Source organism: Pseudoliparis swirei, chromosome 19, assembly GCF_029220125.1.
Source record: "Pseudoliparis swirei isolate HS2019 ecotype Mariana Trench chromosome 19, NWPU_hadal_v1, whole genome shotgun sequence".
Classification (NCBI taxonomy): Eukaryota; Metazoa; Chordata; class Actinopteri; order Perciformes; family Liparidae; genus Pseudoliparis; species Pseudoliparis swirei.
In genome coordinates this window covers 17,805,944-17,825,247 of record NC_079406.1, presented here as the reverse complement: position 1 = coordinate 17,825,247, position 19,304 = coordinate 17,805,944, and the positions used below count along the sequence as shown (strand labels likewise).

The 19,304-nt window shown below is 44.3% G+C and overlaps 2 protein-coding genes across 2 annotated transcripts; one reads left to right on the top strand and one right to left on the bottom strand.

The window, feature by feature from the left end:
* The first annotated feature begins 328 nt into the window (after positions 1 to 328).
* Positions 329 to 13,576, top strand: si:ch211-107m4.1 (heterogeneous nuclear ribonucleoprotein U-like protein 2). The gene is made up of 12 exons (XM_056439855.1): positions 329 to 884; positions 999 to 1,070; positions 1,718 to 1,794; positions 1,911 to 2,153; positions 2,292 to 2,404; positions 2,539 to 2,805; positions 3,221 to 3,343; positions 3,445 to 3,546; positions 11,844 to 12,012; positions 12,531 to 12,755; positions 12,835 to 12,887; positions 13,179 to 13,576. Exons 1-12 carry the CDS (start codon positions 460 to 462, stop codon positions 13,233 to 13,235), a joined length of 1,926 nt encoding a protein of 641 aa, XP_056295830.1. The 5' UTR covers positions 329 to 459; the 3' UTR covers positions 13,236 to 13,576.
* On the bottom strand, positions 13,398 to 17,758 carry nudt22 (nudix (nucleoside diphosphate linked moiety X)-type motif 22). Its single transcript, XM_056439854.1, has 7 exons — positions 17,701 to 17,758; positions 16,575 to 16,707; positions 15,176 to 15,857; positions 14,986 to 15,105; positions 14,033 to 14,130; positions 13,840 to 13,933; positions 13,398 to 13,743 (listed from the first exon to the last, which is right to left on the bottom strand). The coding sequence occupies exons 2-7, from the start codon at positions 16,661 to 16,663 to the stop codon at positions 13,594 to 13,596; spliced, it is 1,233 nt and encodes a 410-aa protein (XP_056295829.1). The 5' UTR covers positions 16,664 to 16,707; positions 17,701 to 17,758; the 3' UTR covers positions 13,398 to 13,593.
* Between the last annotated feature and the right edge of the window lie 1,546 nt (positions 17,759 to 19,304).

Below are 19,304 nucleotides of genomic sequence, written 5' to 3'. Positions count from 1 at the left end.
AGTGTTTAATTGAAGTAAAGGATCTGAAAAGATGTTGGTCAGTGGTTAGCGGGTCTTTCTTTCAATCAGGGGGTTGGCGGTTCAATTCGCTAGTCTGTGTGTCCTTGAGCAAGACACTCAACCCTGAATTTATCCCTGTTGGTGTGTCTATGGGGAATGAATGAAACATGATTGTAAGTCGCTTTGGATCAAATGAAATATAAATGTGGATCGTCCATGATACACCACCAGATGTAGTACTTTTTCTTAACCGAGGGGGTGGCAGCAAAACTTCCTGCGAGTGTCTAGTCTGCCAACAACTAGAAGGAAGAAGAAATTAAGAGCCAATCACAAACCCGGGCACCATATTGAACCAGTGAAGCTATTTTTGTTGCGAACCTCAGCTCTTTTGTTTCAATTTACTTTGTCAGTTTACTTTTGTTCCGTTTTTTCCGCAACTGGAACAAGAAGACGGTCACAATGAAGCTAACGGACATCAAAAAGTTAAAAGTGGCCGAGCTGCGGTCCAGACTCGAAGAACTCGGGTTGGACAACAAGGGGCTGAAGGCTGAGCTGTTCGGGAGGCTGTGGTCCGCGCTGGAGGCAGGACACGGTGCCAAAGACGAAGATGAACAGGTGAAACGACACGCGGACCGCTCACTGACACCGACAGCACCGGCGGGGTCAACGGACGGCCGGTCCTCGTCGCCCCCGAGAGGAGCTGGTGTTATGGAGCGATGTAAACCGGACTGCACAAACAGCGCCACGCAGACTGGCAGCAGTCTGACGTCACAACAGCGCGACTCGGAGAGCGTTTCAGAGGCTGGACCGGACCCGGCGGAGGGGAGAGATGCTGACATGCAGCGGGGAGGTGCGGAGGACCCGGGGGAGGGCAGGAGGGCTCCGTCACCAGAGGGGGAGGGCAGGAGGGCTCCGTCACCAGAGGAGGAGGGCAGGAGGGCTCCGTCACCAGAGGGGGAGGGCAGGAGGGCTCCGTCACCAGAGGAGGAGGGCAGGAGGGCTCCGTCACCAGAGGAGGAGGGCAGAGGAAGAGCTTTCTACGAGTTCAAAGAGGAGACGCGATACAAAAGGTACCACGAGAGAGATTTGAGTTTGTAGTGATGTATTTAAAAGTTTTAGGATCAGCCAACATATACACTTAACGTAACACATTGGGGCTTTACTGCAGATGTTTATTGACTGTTAGTTAAGGCCAACGCTCACTGCATGTATACTGCAAGAATATTTGGAGCATGTTAAAATACCCAATTGTAAAACAGTGAATTTTGTTTGACCAATGTCCCCGAACAGTTAGGGCTCCCACTCCAGAATCCTCATATTTCACCACTACCATGGGTAGTATGTGTATAGATGTGAGGATGAAGCCATATATGTGAATATACATATCATGAGCTTCTCACAAAAGTCACGGAAAACTGTTAAATGGGGAAATTGTTTGGCCTTTTAAATAAAATGTAATTTACTCATGACACTCAACTTAATTTAAATAGCACCTTTTTCAGACCGTAATGCAGCTCTAAGTGCATCGCAGAGCAAGATTATAGACCTGTACGGACTTATATATACTTATTTATATATATATCTTTCAGTTGCAACAATGCCTGTCTGAATATGCAGATGAGACAAACTATCCTAAACTTGGGCTTTTAACATTTCTTGAGGGACTTTTTATGTTGTGTATGTTCTAATTCAGCGTCTCTTTCTCGTCTCAAACCAGAACCAAATCAACACAACCTCCAGGGGACAGAGAGGAGACAGAGAAGGAAGATGAAGATAAAGTGAGACTAGATCCATGTAGGTCTTTGGACAACACCTCCTGGTGGAGGAACATGAAACAAACTTCATTTTATTTAATTGAACTACTCCATGATAGCCATGTCAGCATCCCTGACATTCTGGTGTCTGCACAGATGACAGTCACCTGCACTTTGAGGTGGGTCCTGATGGCGCATGTGGCCAGCCGCGGTTCTGGGCCCGATTCCCCTCGCTGTGGTCAGGATGCAGGCTCACACACGGGGTGCTGCAGGGCAAGGTGGGCTTTGAAGTGAGGCTGGAGAGGAAGTTGGTAACTACACAGATGGAGGAACAAGGAGACACAGATCCTTGTGGCGTGAGAGTGGGCTGGTCTCTGGCCAACACCTCTCTACTGCTGGGTAAGAAATAGGTTCATCATTCAGATTATTTTATTTTAAGAATTGATTTGAATAGAGGCACTTTTGTAGATATGTTTATTGTTGTTAATGTCCCTTTATTATTTCCCCCTGTGGCTATATCTAACTGTCTCATACCAGGTGAAGATGACCTCTCTTTTGCTTATGATGGGCGCGGCAAGAAAGTATCAGGTGGGAAGGAGGAAGCGTTTGGAGAACTCCTCTCAGAGGGAGATATCATTGGCTGTTATGCTGTAAGTGACACATTTCTTATCAGCCCTTCGTTTATTTGGAATCTTTGACTGTTTCTAAAGTTTGAGGACATTTATTTTGTGTTTGATGTGTGTGTGTGTGTGTGTGTGTGTGTGTGTGTTACACACATTGATAGTCCTTCTCCACAGACGGCGCTGTTGAACTCTCTTTCCATAAGAACGGTTGTGTCATGGGTGAGGCCTTTTCCCTGGTTGCCTCTGTGCTGCTGGGTCGCCCTCTGTTTCCTCACGTCCTCTGTAAGAGCTGTTCAGTCCGAGTTCTCCTGGACCCCACAGCTCGTCCCTGGTACCCTGGTCCTCCAGAGTTCACTCCGCTGGCAGCTCTCTCTGTTCGGCAGAGGGTGCGCACCGCATTGCCTCCTACCTCCAGAGCACAGTGTGCGGTGAGAGACAGGAACTATCCATCCACAGTATTTGAATGTGTATGACGGAAAGGCTGAATGCAGAGTTCATATTATCATGAAGTGCTCACTGAGCACATCTCTAGTAAGCACAGTATTTAAAGGAGTGTTTTTGCATTATTCTTTGTGGAGAAAGTCAGTTTTACAGATCTGTAGATTAAATCAATTTATCAATTTGTCGCCAAAATTGTTTTTAGTCGACTGAGAATTTTCTTTTCGTCAAGGACAGCCCTGCATCCATGTGGTGGAAAAGTTTGTTGTTTTTGGACCAACAGACAGACATGGCCATCCCTAGAGCCATGCTGCTAGTGTGGCGAGAAAGAACATCTGGTCAGAAAGTAAATCAAAGTGTTCAGTAGAAGTTGTTTCATTTGAATCTTTCTCCCCCTCCCTCCAGATGTTGTTGATGGTTGGTCTTCCTGGGTCGGGGAAGAGCCACTGGGCCAGAACTCACATGAAGCAGCACCCTGAGGAGCGGTACAAGCTGCTGGGCACCGAGGAGCTGCTCGCATGTATGATTGTCAGTCAAACCTCCAGTCTTCACTCTCCTGCTTATATTCATATTCAAAGATGATGTTCAACTTCTGACCAACTGATCCACAATGTTTGACGTGTGTGTAGAGTGATGGACAGAGGATCCGCAGGCTGCAGCAGGCCGCTCAGTGTCTCACTGATTTGATCAAGGTGGCTGCTCAGTCGCCTGGCAACTACATCCTCGACCAGGTAACCCTTCACTTCTAAACACATCACTTTGACTCTGAAATTGTTAAGTATTCAGTTTAATGCGCAAGTTCCGTCTGGTTCTAGAGGAACGTATGTAACGTAGCAGTTGTTATTGTTGGCTTAAAGTAAAGCTTTAAACATCTATCGTTGTCACTGGAATTATTGAATTAATATGATAGCAGAGGATGGCGGCTGGAAATTACAAACCTCCGGCGCAGTTTGAAGAGAAGAAGTCTTACGAGAGCTGGAAAAATGAGATTGAAGTTTGCAAAAAGAGTGTTTACAGAAGCTGAGTGCTCTGAAAGGATCCAGAGAGCCCTTCGTAAACAACTACGGCCCATTGATGACATTGATGACCGATACGAAACAGGAGACAAAGTCTACTTCAAACGGGTGGATTGTACAGAATGGAAAGGTCCCGGTGTGGTCATCGGCCAAGATGGTGTGGTGATATTTATGAGGCATGGAGGCACTTACGTTCGCGTACATCACTCCAGGCTTCAGATAACCCACAAGCAGTGCTGGGAGAAAGGGACATTCAGCTGGAAGCGACTGAATATCCGACCACATTACCAAAACCTGGCTTCAATGCCACATGAGCAAAACCCGGATATTATGAGGATAACCATGACACTGAAAACGAAAGTGAGGAGACGACGCCTACAAATGGTGAGGATAACAGCGAACACTCTCACACACCAAGACAGCCAGAAGGAGGTAGTCATGTTCAATCTGACGGATCACAGAACAACTCAACCACAACCTGTGAAGACCTAAGTGAAAACTGGACCGGTAGTCACATACACAGATAGTGGGAGTGGCCAAGCACACACTGGAAAAATCCTCAGCCGGGCAGGAAAAGCCACTGGAACATAAACATACTGAGCATTGAGCCTAAGGAAATGTTTAGCATTACCAGTTCTGTTGATTTTAGGACGAGTACACAATCATCAAGTGGTCCCACCTGAGCATGTTGAATTAGTTGCTAGCCATCCTGAAGAAGACATATCGTGAACGACGATGCCTTCATGTCTGCCCAACACAATGAACGCAGCAACTGGAAAAAGAATGATGTGTTTGAAGAGGTGAAAGATGAAGGCCAGAAAAGCATGTCTACGAGGTGGGTGTGCACACTCAAGGAGACACCTGATAGTGTTGCAACGAAAGCTAGATTAGTTTCAAGAGGCTTTAAAGTAATGAACAACGAGGAGTTCCCAAAGGACTCGCCGACATGTGCCTGAGAGTCTCTAAAAAAATGGTTATGGCAGTCATATGTAGGGTTGGGTACCGGAAACCGGTGCCAATGTGGTACCGGTGTTACACCCCTACTGGTTTTCAAACCTACTGGTTTCCCTACGCGTGCGTGCGTTGTGTTCTCTTAACATCTGCAGCGTGGCTCTGTCTCGCTCACCAGATTCGTCACACATTCACAAACATATTGCTGGAGATCTTCAAGCCTCCGTTCATATCCATTTCGGCGATTACGATTGTATAAGTGAGCAATGCATTACAGCCACGGATGAAGAAATACATTTTTTTTTTTACATTTTAATAAAAAGATTGCCCGACCTGGTTTCGATCCCTGTCACGCAGAATGAAACTGCACCCTAAGCAGCGCAGTCTGTGCGCTGCGCCACCAGATATTAGGTTCAGGTCAAGTAATTTATATATTCAACCATTACTTCACATCTTTTATTTCATGGAACAGTTTGGCGAAGGGGATCTGAAACAACTGGTTACCTTGTTCGGATATTTACACTTTGAAACATGTTTAGCGATGCTTGTTCGCAACGCAACAGCCACACAATACCGACAACAACTAAATGACTTTCGTGACGAGTATATAATGACGATGGTACTGTGAACAGAGATTAGAAACATTGCGAACACTGAACAACAGGAAGAATGGAATACTAGTAATGTTCTATCTACAAAACAATGTAGAACATATTGCTGGAGCTCTTGAAGCCACATGTCACATCTATTTACGATTGTACAAGTGAGCACTACACATCACACATGAAGAAACACATATTTTTATAAAAAGATCGCAACGACCTGGTTTCGATCTCTTTCAAGCAAAATTTGGCGACTCTAAAGCCGAGCAGTCTATGCACTGCGCCACTAGATATTAACTGCAAGCCAAGTAATTTTGATATTCATCCATTACGTCACAACTCGTATGTGTCATGGGAACAGTTTGGTCGAGGCGACCTGAAACAACTGGTTACCTTGGGCGGATATTCAAATAATTCCAAACATGTTTAGTGATGCTTTTATAAATAATATTCAGACATCATGATACAAAAATAATATTGATAAACTGTATTGACATAATACAAGAGTTTAGAAAATGCTGCACAGCTGTCACATCTTGCAATCACAATTCCAATCAAGCAAGTACATAATTAGCAACATCTGTATAAAAGGAAACTGTGTCAGACAAACAAACGGTAGGGAAAAAAGCTTCGATTTATAAAAGCATATAATATTGCACTTAACAAGCATGCTAACATGTAACAAGGTCCAAACTGTTCCATGAAACAAAAGATGTGTCTTCATACGTGGCTGTAATGATGCTCACTTATACAAATTATAAAAGCATATCATATTGCACTGCAGATGTTAAGAGAACACAACGCACGCACGCGTAGGGAAACCAGTAGGGGTGTAACACCGGTTCCAATACAACCGGTATTACCCGGACCGAAACGCAATGCACATGTCGGTGCTTCTTTCCGGTGCCTGAGCCGATTGAAATTGAAAAAAACTATTGTTGTGAACTTCTCAGGTGACTCCGCCCTGTCAGCAGGTTACGAGCCTCTCATATTTAACTCTGACAGCGGAGGCTGCGCCGTGTGTGACGGCGTGAGCCCGTGTGGAGCACACCAGCGTCAAGCTGGGCGCGATGGCAGACCGTCACCGGTCCCCCTGAACACGGGGAGACCGATGATGACGAGCAGCCTGAACTCAGATTAGTACCGTATCGTTGATTGCAATTCTTGCATTCATAAAAGTAGCCCAAGAAATAATAAATTATCCATTATAACCATGTTTAAGCTAGCTCGTAGCTAGCGCTAGCTACGAGCTACGAGCGTGACAGTCTGCTCGCAGATGTGTTGATGTACAGCGATCCCGGCTGTATACCCGGTGTTACCGGGAATATAATGACGGAGGAATAAAGATCGTGGGGCGTCACTTTGTTTCGGTGTAACTCGCTGTCAGAAGCAACACTTTATTTGTCACGTGTCATCTTCAGTCCCTCTGATTGGTTGTTCTCATTGTCCATCAACACAGTGACAGGATTAACCCTATAAGGTCTGCACATGACAATACATATCACATATAATGGAGAGCATATATTGTGGATGTTAACAGTCTGATATCCGTTGTTTGTCAGTGCTCCATGATAACGGCTTCTACAGGGAATATGGCCGAAGAGGTTTTTAATGTCCTCATTGTGCGTTTAAAAAAAAGTATCGGTTCAGGCACCGTTTAGGCACCAGTATCGTTTTAAAAGTACCGGTTTAGCACCGGTATCGGAAAAAACCCAAACGATACCCATCCCTATGGCAGCTTAACTTTATGGACATTAAAGCAGCTTTTTCACAAGGCAAAGAGTTGACCCGAAATGTCTATATTCGTGCCCCCCAAGAAGCTCAGAGCAAAGGAATTCTATGGAAGTTTAAAAAAAAGTGTGTTTATGGCTTAGCAGATGCGTCTCTGTATTGGTACAACAGAGTGAAAGACACCATGCAGCAACTGGGAGCCACTGTGTCACAAGTCAATCCAGCAGTGTTATACTGGCTGGATGACAACTGCAACGTGATGGGACTCCTTGCTTGTGACGTGGATGACTTCTTCTGGGGTGGTTCAGAAACATTCTCCGCGACAGTCATCCCTCACTTGAAAGTTGCTTTTCAAGTTGGAATGTGAAGAGCACAACAGCTTCAGTTACATTGGACTGGAGGTTCAATCTTTGGAGCATCATGGCGTGTGGCGCTGTGCCAACGGCTGCTTGTTCCAGTAGTGGCGTTTTGCTTTTATTTTATTGTCTTTTTTTGCACTTTTCCTCTCTTTTTCTTTTTCTTTTCTTTCACGTTTGTCTTAGTTACGGTCGGACACTGGACCATAACTACTTTATTCGATACTTCTACTGTGGCTTTTGTTCACTTTGTCGTGAGTATCGGAGAGCCACAGCAAAACAATGACGGGGACCGTCGTTTACTCGCGTGCTCAGCTGATCGCGCTGTGCAGGCCGCTGCTCCTGCCCGGAGACAGACCTGTGATCCCGCTGGAGCTACGGAGAAGGGCTCGCGGCTGCAGATCGGGTGTCAAGCGAAGGGCTAAAACGAGGAGATACAAACCCTCGGTACCGTCGATCATAACGGGGAACGTGAGGTCTTTGGCGAATAAGACGGATGAGCTCGGCGCGCTGGTAATGACTGAGAGGATCTTCCGTGAGAGCAGTCTCTTGTGTTTTCCTGAGACGTGGCTGCACGCGGACTTTCCGGATCACAGCGCGTCTTTGCCCGGCTTCAGAACTGTTCGGGCTGACAGAGACGCTACACAGAGCGGTAAGAAGAGGGGGGGCGGGATCGCTGTTTATGTGAATGAACGGTGGTGCCATCCGGACCATGTGTGCGTGAAGGAGCGCTTCTGTAGCCCGAACATTGAACTGTTGGCCGTGGGGATGCGCCCGTACTATTTGCCGAGAGAGTTCACGTCCGCCATTGTGGTTGTCGTGTACGTGCCGCCATCAGCTGACGCTGAGGAAGCTGTGGACACCATCCACTCCACTGTGTCTGCTCTGCTGAATCATCAGCCTGGAGCATTCATGGCTATCACTGGTGACTTCAACCACACCACATTGGATAAAGCTCTGCCAACCTTCCATCAATACATAGACTGCCCAACAAGGAACAATAAAACTCTGGACTTGCTGTATGCTAATACTAAGGACGCATACAGCGCCACTGCCCTTCCCCTCGGCAGGTCTGATCATGACCTGGTCCGCTGACACCCAGGTATGTTCCTCTGGTGAAGAGGCTGCCGGTGACCACCAGGACTGTGAGGAGGTGGTCTCTGGAGGCTAACGACGCTCTACAGGACTGCTTCGAGTCAACGGACTGGGATGTGCTGTGTGGACCGCACGGGGAGGACATCAACAGTATGACCGACTGCATCACGGAATACATCAAGTTCTGTGAACACACCACCATCCCATCACGGACTGTGCGCTGCTTCCCCAACAACAAGCCCTGGAACACCAGGGACCTGAAGGCGCTTCTTAACATGAAGAAAGCTGCTTTCAGGTCTGGAGACAGAGATGAGCTGAGGAGAGCCCAGCGCAACCTGAAGGTGAAGCTCAGGGAGGGCAAGGACTCCTACAGGAGGAAGCTGGAGGCCAAACTCCAGCTGAACAACACAAAGGAGGTGTGGTCTGGGATGAAGCAGATAACTGGCTTCAAGGTGGGAGGTAGACAGCCAGGGGGCTCCCTGGAGAGGGCCAACGAGCTGAACTGTTTTTTCAATAGGTTCAGTTCACAGCCCTCTCCTGTCTCCTCCACACATCACACCTCCCAAACACCTCCCCCTCTGTCCCCCCTGCTGAGCTGCACATCCACCGAGCCCTCAATAACAATGGGCTCCTCCACCCTCCCCTCTCTCTGTGACGACTGACCAGGTGAGAAGACAGCTGGAGAAACTACTCCAGCGCAGAGCTGAAGGTCCTGATGGCATCAGCCCCAGGGTCCTAAAGACCTGCGCCACCCAGCTGTCTGGTGTCCTGCAGCGCCTCTTCAACCTCAGCCTGAGGCTGGGGAAGTCCCGTGCTGTGGAAGACGCCGTGCCTGGTCCCTGTCCCAAAGAAGTCAGCACCATCTGGCCTCAACGACTACCGACCGTCGCCTCACCTCCCATGTGATGAAGGTGCTGGAGAGGCTGGTCTTGGCCCACCTCCGGCCGCAGGTGAAATCGTCGCTGGACCCTCTGCAATTTGCTTACCAGCCTCATGTGGGAGTGGACGACGCCATCATCTACCTGCTGCAACGAGCTCAGTCGCACCTGGATGGAACCGGTGTCTCTGTGAGAGTCACTTTCTTTGACTTCTCCAGTGCATTTAACACCATCCAGCCACTGCTGCTGGGTGAGAAGCTGCGGGTGGTCGGTGTGGACGCGTCCACCATCTCCTGGATCACTGACTACCTCACAGACCACAGTTTGTCAGAATGGGCCGTGTGCTGTCTGGAACGGTGGTCAGTGATGTTGGAGCCCCACAGGGAACTGTTCTGTCTCCCTTCCTCTTCACCCTGTACACCAGTGACTTCCAGTACAACACGGAGTCATGCCATCTGCAGAAGTACTCTGATGATTCTGCAGTGGTCGGGTGTATTAGGGATGGACGGGAGGAGGAGTACAGGGCAGTGGTGAGCGACTTTGTAAAGTGGGCCGATGAGAACCACCTGCGGCTGAACGTGGCCAAGACCAGAGAGATGGTGGTGGACTTCAGGAGGAAGGCGACAGCTCCTACACCTCTGAGTGTCCTGGGAGTGGACGTGGACATGGTGGAGGAGTACAAGTACCTGGGCGTCTCCATCGACAGCCGACTGAACTGGAAGGCCAACATCAACGCTGTGTACAAGAACGGGATGAGTCGACTCTTTTCCTGAGAAAGCTTGATCCTTCAACGTGTGCAGCAAGATGCTGGAGATATTCTACCAGTCGGTTGTCGCCAGTGTGCTGCACTTTGCCATTGTCTGCTGGGGGAGCAGCATCGAGCCGTGACACCAGCCGTCTCAACAAACTGGTTGGGAAGGCTGGCTCCATCATCGGCTGCCAGCTGGAGCACCTGGAACAGGTGGTGGAGAGGAGGACGTTGAAGAAACTTGTGTCCATATTGGACAACCCGGACCACCCTCTCCACCACCTCCTGCAGGGACAGAGGAGTACTTTCTCCAGACGTCTCCTCACGCTCCGCTGCCACAAGGACAGATACAGGAGAACATTCCTGCCGACGGCTATGAGGCTCTATAACAGATCACCTCTTGCCAGATCATAGTGCAATAACTGAATACTTACACTATGTTGATCTGCACTTCACACATCTCATTTGTTTGCACTACACACATACACACACATTTCATTTGCTCTGCACTCATACACACACTTTGCTTTTTGCACTCTGTCTATATTTAATATTTTGTGTATTTGATTTGTCAGTGTTGTTGTGTATGCATGTGTGTTGTATATTTACATATATATTTTGTTTTGTATTTTACTTTTATTTTACTTGTATACTTCTATATCTTTCATCCCTGTTTCTTATATTTTGTGTTTTGTTTTTACTCTTGTGTGTTGCTGCTTCTGTCATGACAAATTTCCCCTTGGGGATTAATAAAGTATATATCTATCTATCTATCATCATCAGATACGAGTGCAACCAAGTATTTACATTAACAAACTCCCCTTTCTTAAAATAAATAAATAAATCACGAACATTAGTTTTTTCTAAAACCGTAGACATTATGTCAGGTCTACTCTGCCTTGCCACCCACAACATTTGGCCAATCTTCGACTTTAAGGTGTCAGTCTCAGTGTCTGTTCGAGGAGCCTCGCGCTGTGTGGCTCTGTTGGGATTCCCAGGAATGGGTTGTAGATTCTTAACCCTTGTGTTGCCTTAGGTTCATTTTGACCCGAATCAATATTACACCCTCCCCCCGCTTTAGGATTAATTTGACCCCATTCAATGTTTAATGTCGGTGTTCTTTCGGTAGTCAACAAACAAACATAAAGTGCCTCACACTTAAACTTGGAAAACAATATTAATTCTAATAATTTTCTGGAGGTTTTAATTGCTGGCGTCAAATTGAACCCAAAGGGTAAAATATGTTAGTAAATATAAAGGTAACAGGAGGGTGAAACATTGAATCGGGTCAAAATGACCCAAAGGCGGGGAGAGGGTGTAATATTGATTCGGGTCAAAATGACCCTAAGGCAACACAAGGGTTAAGTATTCAGTGTATTGCGCATGCGCGAGTTCAGTGTGGTTCTAGAGAAACGTATGTAATGTAACAGGTGTTATTGTGGGCTTGAAGTAAAGCTTTAAACATCTACCGTTATCCCTGGAATTATTGAATTAACAGAAATCACCTCTTAAGTGACTGTGTATTAACTTATTTTAGTCACAACCATGTGGAATGGATTAACCAACTGAAACATGCTCGGGTATAACAGCACTTGCATTCCACATCCTCAGATCTCTGAACATATTCTCTTTTTCTAATCTCTATTTCTAGTGCAACATCCTCTTCTCTGCACGGCATTACAAGCTGCAGCTGTTCACAGGCTTCCGGCGCCAGGTGGTGGTGGTCTTCCCCTCAGCGGACGAGTGGAAAAGACGACTGTCTCGGCACCAGACGAGCAACGGGGAGCAGATCCCTCAGACCGCCCTGCTCAAATTTCAAGGTGTGACTCCAGCACACATTTTATAGGAAGTTTAACATCTAAGTTGTTCACAGGAAGCTACCTCAGTGCCAATTTAAGGCCACAGAAGGTGTGGGTTAAACGGGTTCTGGCAGGTAATCTGAACAGTGTTTCTATTGTGGATATTTTAATAGATTAATATTTATATTTAAACATCATCCAGTCTCTTTGGAAGTCATTAAATCCACTCCCCACGGAGAGAAACAAGAGGAAAGGGCCATGTGATTCAGTGCGTTGACAGAGGTGTATTAGCCCGATCGTTTTGTTTTCATTTTATTAATATTTTATTTGAATTGCTATCAAACTTAAGTGAGGTGGGCATACAGTTAGATGTCTTGAATTAGGCTTGAAGTGTTTGAAACTCCACTGGAGTCTCTAGAAATACTGACCATCAGGTGCACCAGAGCCAGCGCGGTCATATGAACGGTTCCAACGCAGACTGACCGTCACATGCGTCGCTTTCCTTGACCTACGACCTTAACTGCCCCTCTCGACTCCAGTGAGCTGCAGTCTTCCAGAGCAGCACAGCAACCTGCTGGAGGAGCTGCAGTATGTTGAGCTGCCTCAGGAGCAGGCACAGACGCTCCTGCAGGAGTACAGGGCCGAGGCTCGCCGACTGCTGCCCCCCGTCCCCAAACAGGAGAAGAAGAAAACCCGACATCCCATGAAAAGACCCCACCCTCACGACCCGCCACCCTCACACAGGAGCCGGACTGGACTTCACGGTCAGTGAGAAATGAGGGGCAACATGTTGGGAGACTTGATATTTTAGGATGTTAGTTGATCTCTTGATGGTCTTTGTAGGTTGGAACCACACAAGACTCAACGTGCAGCCATGGAGGCAGCAGCCAATATATGTGAGTGTTGAAAAACTACAACAACCCTCCAGTGACTTCATTTGGGGCTGTTGCTTTGTCGTTTGCTGAGCTGCCCTTTAAAGCTGAAGAGGTTGTGGTGCCTTGAACCTCGTCGTCTTGGAGACATCACGTTTGGGTTTGCTGCGTTTCAGCTGAATTTGAGCAGTCGGATCCAGTTTAGCATTTAGCTTTCACTTCAACCGCTGAAAGGTTCTAATTAACTACAAACCACCGTCAGTTTTATTTTTAAACCCAATCTTATTGTCTTTTTTTGTGATTGTGCCTCCTCAGGATCCGGGCTGTTACTACAGAGGCGTTGGATACAGCAGATATGAAGGTTACTGGTGAAGAAACAGATGCAGCTGCACATCTTTGCTTCCAGGGACATCATTCTGCTGATGTCATTTGCTAAACTACATCAGCAAGTAATATTATTAGAAAAATACAGTATGTTGCTTTGACCGATCAAAGATAATTTTGTAGTATTTAATAATTTCCTCCGCAACCAGATCACTTTAAAGGATTTTTATTCAAATTATTTTTAAAATTCAATCCTGTTTTTACTGTACAGTTTACAAATGATGAAAATACACAGCAGTTGGTCGCTTTCAAAGAGTAATCAATTCTTCAAGTTTTCATTTTTCAAGAAATTTCTCCCTCGGGATGAATAAAGTAACATCTAAATCTAATGTTTGTGTACATTTGATCATCTGGAGGTATTTTCTGACGAGTCGTGTCGTGTGCTCTGGCCTCGCTCGCTGTCCGGCTTCACCGTCTGATAAAGCAGCACGGCTCCTTTCGCTGAGGGACACAGCTTCGACCACAGAGGGCTGCTCCTGTCCAGCTGCAACACCTCCTACAAAAAGAAGGGACAACGAAATGCAGTCACAAGAAAGCTCCTCCCCGTGTTGCTCTTCAGACGATTAAACATCTGGAACTTGGGCTTACTCACCGTCCTGCTGAGAAAGATAATGTCTGTGGACTCGCTGGCCTCTGCGCCTCCTTTCCAGTACAATGTTCGGACTTCATCCGACGTCAACGAGCAGCTGAGGACATACCAAAAACACAGATTCTACATTATATCTTTATAGAGGTTTTCAAGTCAAACTTCCATCATATAAAGTCAAAAGCGAGGGAATGAGGACCTGATGTAAAACTCAGCACTCGGTCTGCCAGCGCTGGTGTGGTTCAGAGCGACTCCCATCAGGACCGGCTCTCCCAGGGAGCTCAGAGGAATATTCACCTGCAGACGGGATGAAGGAAGTTTCTGAAGCGAATATGGTGGATGTTCTCCATCACTGCTAACTTGTGCTAAAAGGACGGATGGGCTCTTCTGTATATTGGAAGACTTATTTTCAAACAGGTTTGTTCAACAATATAAACTTTCACCAGAGTTTATCTTCTTTGAAAACAGTGATTTCTTCTTGTTTTGTTGATCTTTTAATCTGAGTGATTTGAGTTTTTCTTTTAACATTCTGATTTCATAGTTTATCACTGAAGGACAGAAGCAGATCAACACAGTATTAAAGAACAACTATTTTTATGATTAATGAATAGTGTAATTTGTTGTTTAACAAAGAAAATCCAAATATTTGCTTGTTGTAGCTCCCCAAATATCAGGATTTATGCTTTTCTTTGGCTTATGTGGTAATAAACTGAACATAATATTTTAGATGGTTGGTGATTTGGCGATTTCTACAAACTTCACTAATTTAATTTAATAGACTAAATGATTAATCAATAAATACAAAATAAATTTATTAAGAGTGAAAACGATGGACATTTATTTACCAGCAAATCATCAGGATATAAAGAAGCATTAAAAGTTGCACTTTTAATTTAATGTAATTACTATTCTATGCCAATGTGGAAATGCAGCAGCCTTTTGTTTTCATGATATCAAAGGAATGGTGTTGTAGTATTGTTTAGGGGCATCTATTGGCACAAATGGAATGTGTTATTAAGTATGTTTTATTGCGTATAACCAACTGAAAAAAAGGTATTTTGCTTCCTTAGAATGGACTGTTTGAATCTACATACAGCGGGTCACCTTCACGGAGCCGCCCCCCCCCCCCCCCCCACACACACACACACACACCTCGTCTCTGATCTCGGCGCACACAGAGGAGAACAGCTCGGAGACGACGTGCCTCTGCTGCATCATGTCCACACTGATCTGCTCCTCACACACAAACTGGCCCAGACGCTCGCACACCACCTGAAGGGGGGCAGCGACGGTGTCAATAACACATATTTGAATGACACTTCATTCACTTTAATAACTTCACCTTTGGCTCTGGGTGACCTCCGGGGATGTCCAGGAGCCCCCCTGCCTCCGCCACCCTCTGGCTCCTCCTGATCAACACCACCTGACCGTCGTCCGTACACACGACGCCACCCACACCCAGAGGCTGAGCCAGCAGCGCCAGAGGATCCCCGAACTGCACCTCTCCATGCTGACGAAGCTCGGACACTCCACCCGACCAGTTGGTTCCCAGGTAGTCTTTGTAGCAGGTAAGGCCGAGTCTCAGAGTGAGGAGCGACGCGGTCTCCTCATCATCTGTGTTTTTGAAAGGACGTTGGTCTGTGTTGCTCTTAGATTCACTGTGAATGGAGGTCGCTTGTGAGAATGCACAATCTTCATTTTCTCTGTGGTTCACAGGTCGGCTTCTTTGGTCCAAACTGCTCTGAACAGCGTCATGCAGAGAATCCTTAATGGACACATTCTCCTCCATCCTTTTTCTGCTGTGTTTTAATTCACCCTCCTGTTGCTCTGCACAGTCTAAGAGGGGGATGTGGTGCTGATGAGTGCAGGGTGAGAGTTCAGGAGAAACAGAGGATGATGAGGCCAAGCGGAAAGAGTGCAGTCTGAATTTGGACCCGTTGAAAAGCCACGGCTCCTGGGACACCCGCTGTGTCCACACCTCGTCTATTTGATGCTCCAGGGACGGATCTGTCTGCCTGTTGAATCTGGGAAGATGAAGAGGAAGCAAGTTTAGGTCAGTAACATTTTGTCCAATGTCCAACTGATGTAAGGACTAGGCTGGGGTTATTCTATATTTCTTATCGACAACAAAATGTTCCTAGTATTAGGCCTGCCACATTATATTGCGCGTTGTTTTTAATTTATCTAACTTATAGCTAATATGTTTTTACCTTTTACTAACCATTGCGGGACTGATTGTCAGGATATTTACCTGTTCCAGAATTATTGACTCTTTATATCATTGTTTAATATATCTAAGTTAGATTTTTGTGAACAGAGCTCAAGAGTCCATTTAATTATTTGTATTTGTTGTGTAGTTAAATGTATTTAGTGTTTTTAAAAAAAAATTATTTCACATTCCAATGTCTGAATATTCTTCTGAATTAGAAGCTTGTTGCTGTTTGAAAGTGCGTACTTGTGTACTTATGTTCAGTGGTGTAAAATGGTCTTAAAAAGAGAATACTTTTGTTTATTGTTTTTATTTTTGGGACAATATATTGTCTGGCAAAGGTAAATATCATTCCAGGCCTCCTATGTATGTGGCCCACTGGGGCTGACAATATTGTTCTGTAAAAATGAATCCCAAATCCCAATATCTATGTCACATGTTTAAGCCATTGTGTCTTTTAAGTAGGAAGGCCTTGTAATAATAATAATTCTGTGGTTTTAACACATTTAAAAGGCCTTGTTGACATCTCTACCTTTCAGAGAGCTCCACTTGTACTTGAGACTGCAGCAGGCCCCTCCAGGCTGCACAGTGCAGCAGCACAGACACCTCAGAGTCCATCATCTCTCACTGTGCATTGTCATTGAAGTCTCTGTACGTGTTTTCACCTGTTAACACACAGGAAAGAAACAAATAACTGTTAACAAGAGCAGTATCAGAAACCAATTTATTGTGGAAACTACACCGAGGTCAGGAGGTATCGACCTTATTTAGGCCTCTCCCTCCACTCCTCATACACGAATGGACACACCCAGAACACACATTCAGTTGTGTGTTCTGAGCGATGGCCAGCATTAGTAATCGGGTTGATTCCTTTGTAACATACCAGCCAGGAACAAACCGGTTTGTATATTTCTGCACGGCATTTTTTTTAAAGACAAAGAGATGAGTTTTGTTTCTTCTTTGTCATTTGTGATGGTGCAACTTACAATTGAATTTAACAATGAACACATTTCATATTGTAATGAGCGATATATTAACACAATAACTTCAGCAAGATAAATAAGATAAATAAACAATTATTAAAACGGTGAGATTGTGCTCCAAAATACTTTCTATTTATTTAATTTGACTCCTGGCATGTTACTTTATTTCATTGCATTTAAAAGATAGAAATTCAGTTTATCTTTATCTCTCTTGTCTTAATATATATATATTTAACGATTACCCAAAAATTATTTGATGTGTTATTGTTTATTTTTCATTTTTGTATAATTTAAAAACAGGAAAAGCACATATAGTAACATCACCAGCAGAAAAGCAGCAGTGTGCGGTTTACTGTTTATTTGACTTTTTAAATAAATTGTTCATACCTGATTTTTTTTAATTGGTGTCATGCGAACTGTTCAGACTTTTCAATAGAGCCAAAATGCGTGTACAATTTATCATGATCCCACAGATGTTGCTTTTCTGATTCTTTTCGTTTGAGTTGTAAAACTTTAACTGATTAACTTCAGAGACGAACTATACGTTCACTTCATCCAGCAGCTGAACACAGAGAACACAATCACAAATTATTGTGTAACACGCCGCCTGTATTTTACTGTAACGTTACCATTATAATATGTTAAATCTGAGCACACAATTAGTGTGTATCTTACCTTCCTGTGTGGAAGCGTATGTAACGCCAAGATGAGCACTGCGGTCAAGCCAGCCGCCACTTCGGAAAACAGTCAAGCCAGCACGCCCGATATTTTTCAGTACACGTATATACCAGGCATTACGGTGCGAGTGTGTGAAAACAGTTTTCAAAATAAGAGCGAACTTCCGGTGAACATGATATGACGAAACACGCCTTTAAATACAGATATAGTGATAGATTAAACTAAATGAAGAGATGAAAAATCTTGAATGGTATGAATGATGAATACATTAAATGAAATAAAGTAATTATTCCAATATTGGGATATTCAGATTTAGAATTTCAAAATAAAAGATAAAGAAAATCACATTCATGCGCAAATGTGTCTAATTTCAGAATAGATTTAGAACTAAATGGTGCGTAGTTATAAAATATGTTCACTTCTGATTCATGGTAGAGTACCTCAAGGTGTCATCTAGAGATAATAAAGACATTCTGACGTTTGATTTCTAAATGAAAGCACTTCATAAAGAAAATAGTAATATATTTCCAATATTTGATATTTCTTTAAAGCAGATCCTTACATTTCTTGAAAGAAATTACACTGCAGTCTTGTTATTAGTGACCTCTGCTAGCCCCATGATTATTTTCATGAGATATTACCGTGCGGATTTTGAATAAATCCAATTTAAATTTAGCAAAAAATAAATATGATTAATATTATGCCAATATTTGAATTTTATTTAAAGCAAATCCTTAACTTTCTTGAAAGAAATTACAATGCAGTCTTGTTATTGGTAACCTCTGCTAGGCCCTTGATTATTTTCATGAGATATCACTGTTTGGATTGGGAGAAAATTCTATATAAAATTAGCGGGAAATGTATATTATTAATATTATGCCAATATTTGAATTTTATTTAAAGCAAATCCTTAACTTTCTTGAAAGAAATTACAATGCAGTCTTGTTATTGGTGACCTCTGCTAACCCCAGCGTACCAGATGGTGATGGAGGAGCAGAGGATGGACTCGATGATGGCAGTGTAGAAGTGCACCATCATGGTCTTTGGCAGGTTGAATTCAGCTACCTCAGGAAAAACGTCCTCTGCCGTGCCTTTTTAGTGATGGAGCTGATGTTCAGCTCTCAAATATTGGCATAATATTAATAATATAAATTTCCCGCTAATTTTAAATAGAATTTTCTCCCAATCCAAACAGTGACATCTCATGAAAATAATCAAGGGCCTAGCAGAGGTCACCAATAACAAGAGTGCATTCTAATTTCTTTCAAGAAACTTAAGGATTTGCTTTAAATAAAATTCAAATATTGGCATAATATTAATAATATTTATTTTTCGCTAACTTTAAATTGAATTTATTCACAATCCACACGGTAATATCACATGAAAATAATCATGGGGCTAGCAGAGGTCACTAATAACAAGACTGTAGTGTAATTTCTTTCATGAAATGTAAGGATCTGCTTTAAAGAAATATCAAATATTGGAAATATATTAATATTATTTTCTTTATGAAGTGCTTTCATTTAGAAATCAAACGTCAGAATGTCTTGATTATCTCTGGGTGACACCTTGAGGTACTCTACCATGAATCAGAAGTGAAA

Bases quoted from the DNA above. Each gene is read 5' to 3' on its own strand.
- si:ch211-107m4.1 (XM_056439855.1), top strand. From the start codon at position 460: ATGAAGCTAACGGACATCAAAAAGTTAAAAGTGGCCGAGCTGCGGTCC. The intron at 2,154-2,291 runs GTAAGAAATAGG...GTCTCATACCAG, and splicing joins CAACACCTCTCTACTGCTGG to GTGAAGATGACCTCTCTTTT. The intron at 12,888-13,178 runs GTGAGTGTTGAA...GTGCCTCCTCAG, and splicing joins GGAGGCAGCAGCCAATATAT to GATCCGGGCTGTTACTACAG.
- nudt22 (XM_056439854.1), bottom strand. From the start codon at position 16,663: ATGATGGACTCTGAGGTGTCTGTGCTGCTGCACTGTGCAGCCTGGAGG. The intron at 15,106-15,175 runs GTGAAGTTATTA...GCCCCCCTTCAG, and splicing joins GAGGTCACCCAGAGCCAAAG to GTGGTGTGCGAGCGTCTGGG. The intron at 14,131-14,985 runs GTGTGTGTGTGT...TCCCGTCTGCAG, and splicing joins GCGCCGAGATCAGAGACGAG to GTGAATATTCCTCTGAGCTC.